Source organism: Fukomys damarensis, unplaced genomic scaffold, assembly GCF_012274545.1.
Source record: "Fukomys damarensis isolate Sample0158 unplaced genomic scaffold, DMR_v1.0_HiC HiC_scaffold_33, whole genome shotgun sequence".
Taxonomy (NCBI): domain Eukaryota; kingdom Metazoa; phylum Chordata; class Mammalia; order Rodentia; family Bathyergidae; genus Fukomys; species Fukomys damarensis.
Window position 1 is genome coordinate 52,978,503 of NW_022900945.1, and position 2,896 is coordinate 52,981,398.

Below are 2,896 nucleotides of genomic sequence, written 5' to 3' on the forward strand. Positions count from 1 at the left end.
CACTCCTTTCTTGCTTTCTAATCTGATCTCTGTGTTTATGGAGATGCTAAACAGATCGTGCCCTCTGAGGATGGAGAAGGGAAGAGCCCACAGCCTGCTTGATCTCATTACTCTGTGCCTTCTCAGCAGAACTGCCACCCTGCTGCTCATTCGGGCTTACGCCTAATCATATTAATTGACATATTAAACATTCATGGAAAATGAATTTCAATGAACTCCTCTCAGTAATGGGGAGACAGTGGCAGGCAGGAAAATGTCTGCACTTCCTCCTTCATGCAGGAGCCTCCAGATTGGCAGTACCAGTCTGAGGGCAGAGGTGGGGTCTCGGGAGGAGGGGAGCAGCTCCCAACGCCCTCCGGCTGAGTGAATATGGGCCTCTGCCTCAGGATGCTCTTCCAGACCATGGGACAGGGAGCCCTGGGAGGTAAGGACAGGGCTGGGCCCCAGCCCTCAGGGAACGTTGGGGGAATTTCTCTAAGGGGGAAATGTGGCTTCAGAACCTAATTCCTCCAAGACACCTTCCCTGCCACCACCCCAAGCTCATCCCCTCATTCCTCTGCGCTCAGAGCAAAGCTGCCCTACATTAAAAATATTGACTTTATGAAGAAAGGGAGCTTTGCTCCTGGTTTGAGATCCCTGGAAAGTGAGAAATGCCAGATAACTGGTATTTTTTTCAGAAAGGGTGAAAGTTGGTGGCACACTTGGGTGAGGCAGCTAGTCATCAGATATGACTGGCTTCCCTGATGGAATGCAGAGGAAAACATCACAGCAGAATGCATGAGAGTGACAAATAACTAGTTAGGTAACCTCCCGGCCCTCGGGCAGCTCCTCCCTCAGGTAGGGAGGTGAGGCAGGCCAGTGTAACACATATCAGTGAGTAAAGGGATCCGCTAGGTAAACAAAAGCAGCCTCTCTCACATGTGGGTATTTGGGCCACAGAACACGATCACTCAAGAGCAGCTTAACTGATTCTCAAAGCACAAGATCAGATACTTGTAGAAGGAGGATGTCGACTATTTTATGCATGGACAACAGCACGGAGAGAGTTATGCATGCACACGCAGTACGTGAATACATCTGGAAGTCCAGACTCCAAAGGTGTCTCACATAACGCAAGCCACCTATATGACTCCCAAATCTCCAGTACCCATTAAAAAGGTAACATTACTTTTTTTTTTTAGGTACCGGGGGATGGAGCTCAGGACCTTGCACTTGTGGGGCAGGTGTGGTTCCACCAAGCTAAATCCCTGGCCCGTAAAAGTAACATTCCTTTTAATAAAGCATTTTATTTAACCTATGTCCAAAATACTATGTGAGCATGCAGTCAATACCACATTATCAATGAGTTACCGTGTACTTGTTCACTAAGTCTTCAACATATAGTACACTTCCAATGTATCTAGCACAGCCACATTCCAAAAGTTTGAGAGCCGTGGGGGCTGGCCGTGACCACACCATGCAGCTCCAGAGCCTCCTTGTTCACTTCTTTGGGGCGCATAGTGTGGGGTGAGACAGGCCTGGTTAACCTCTGGTCCTGTCAGAAAAATAACCCATCTGACCGATGGCCACTTACCTCTCTTACTCGGTTGACTCTCCTGAAAAATGGACCAACCAAAATGACTGGAAACCCAGAAGGGACTCCTGGCAATTGACTTCTTTCCCTGGGCTGGGAACTGTCGCCATTTTCCCTGATTTCTCAGTCTTTGCCGAGAAAAACAGAGGCAGGCCACTGAAGGACCCCTGCCCCCCAAGGCTGATGCTGGGCTGACCCTCACGCTGTTTCCCTGTTCCTTGGGGAAGTTGTTCACAAATCAGGAAAGTCACCCCCCCCTTCAGTTCTCTGCTCCATCCTCTCAGAAGCCTCTGCTGGGTGTGTTATGGTGGGTGTGGGAGCTTGCTCTGTGTATATTGACAGACCGGAGGCTGCCCTTTCCAGGACACTATTTTCAGCTCTCTGGCTTTATGTTTCATTTGCCTTTCTTAATTAGGACCTAGAAGAACAAGCCTTGAAGACCAATTCCCTTTTTCTGTCCATAGTTAAAGGGAGTGGGAGAAACAATTTAGAATTTATGAAGAGCATAGGGTGAATGCTCTTTCTTATGTAGAAAGTCATTTCAAGCTGGCTGAGGTGGTGCACACTTGTCATCCCGGCACTTGGGAGGCTGAGGCGGGAGGACTTTTGTGAGTTCAAGGCCAGCTCACTTGTGGGCTATGTACCCACTCAGGCAAACTAAAACAAAACAAGAAAGAAAGTCAGTTCAAAAGAAGGGGAATTGTGCCAGGACGTCCCGCTGGTGTTTTCCAGCATCGTGAAGGTGTACTTTGCGTGCTTTCCCGTTAAGACTCCAAGAGAGCACTGAGAAGTGTGCCAGGAAAGACAGAAGGTTGGCTTATGGGCTACTGAGAAGGAAAGAAGCCTGGCTTCCGTTTGCTCAGTTCCATGCTTCCTCCTGCATCTGGCCAGGTAGGGAACCTGTGTTAGGAAACTTCTTCCTGTTTTGTTCTAGTCTAGTGCTAGGAAAAAATACTATTTGAGGTTAGGTACGACCAATAAAAAAGGTTCATTGGATATACAATTAAGTTGAGACGTCAATCCCAAATCTAGACCCAAGTTGACGCCTCAGCTGCAGATCCGACCCCACATCGCTTTCTAGGCCTCTCCGGTTTGCAAGAAGGCGGGGCGGGGCTTCTTCCTGTTTTGTTCTAGTCTAGTGCTAGGAAAAAATACTATTTGAGGTTAGGTACGACCAATAAAAAAGGTTCATTGGATATACAATTAAGTTGAGACGTCAATCCCAAATCTAGACCCAAGTTGACGCCTCAGCTGCAGATCCGACCCCACATCGCTTTCTAGGCCTCTCCGGTTTGCAAGAAGGCGGGGCGGGGGGCGGGGCGG

The 2,896-nt window shown here is 48.7% G+C and overlaps 1 protein-coding gene across 1 annotated transcript in view; it reads left to right on the forward strand.

Annotated features, from left to right (window-relative positions):
- Positions 1 to 402: 402 nt before the first annotated feature.
- Riiad1 (regulatory subunit of type II PKA R-subunit domain containing 1) overlaps positions 403 to 2,896 on the forward strand; it is a 7,906-nt gene continuing 5,412 nt past the window's right edge. Inside the window, exon 1 of the mRNA XM_010616549.3 lies at positions 403 to 424. Coding sequence (XP_010614851.1) covers positions 403 to 424 — 22 coding nt within the window. The remainder of the gene's footprint in view (positions 425 to 2,896) is intronic.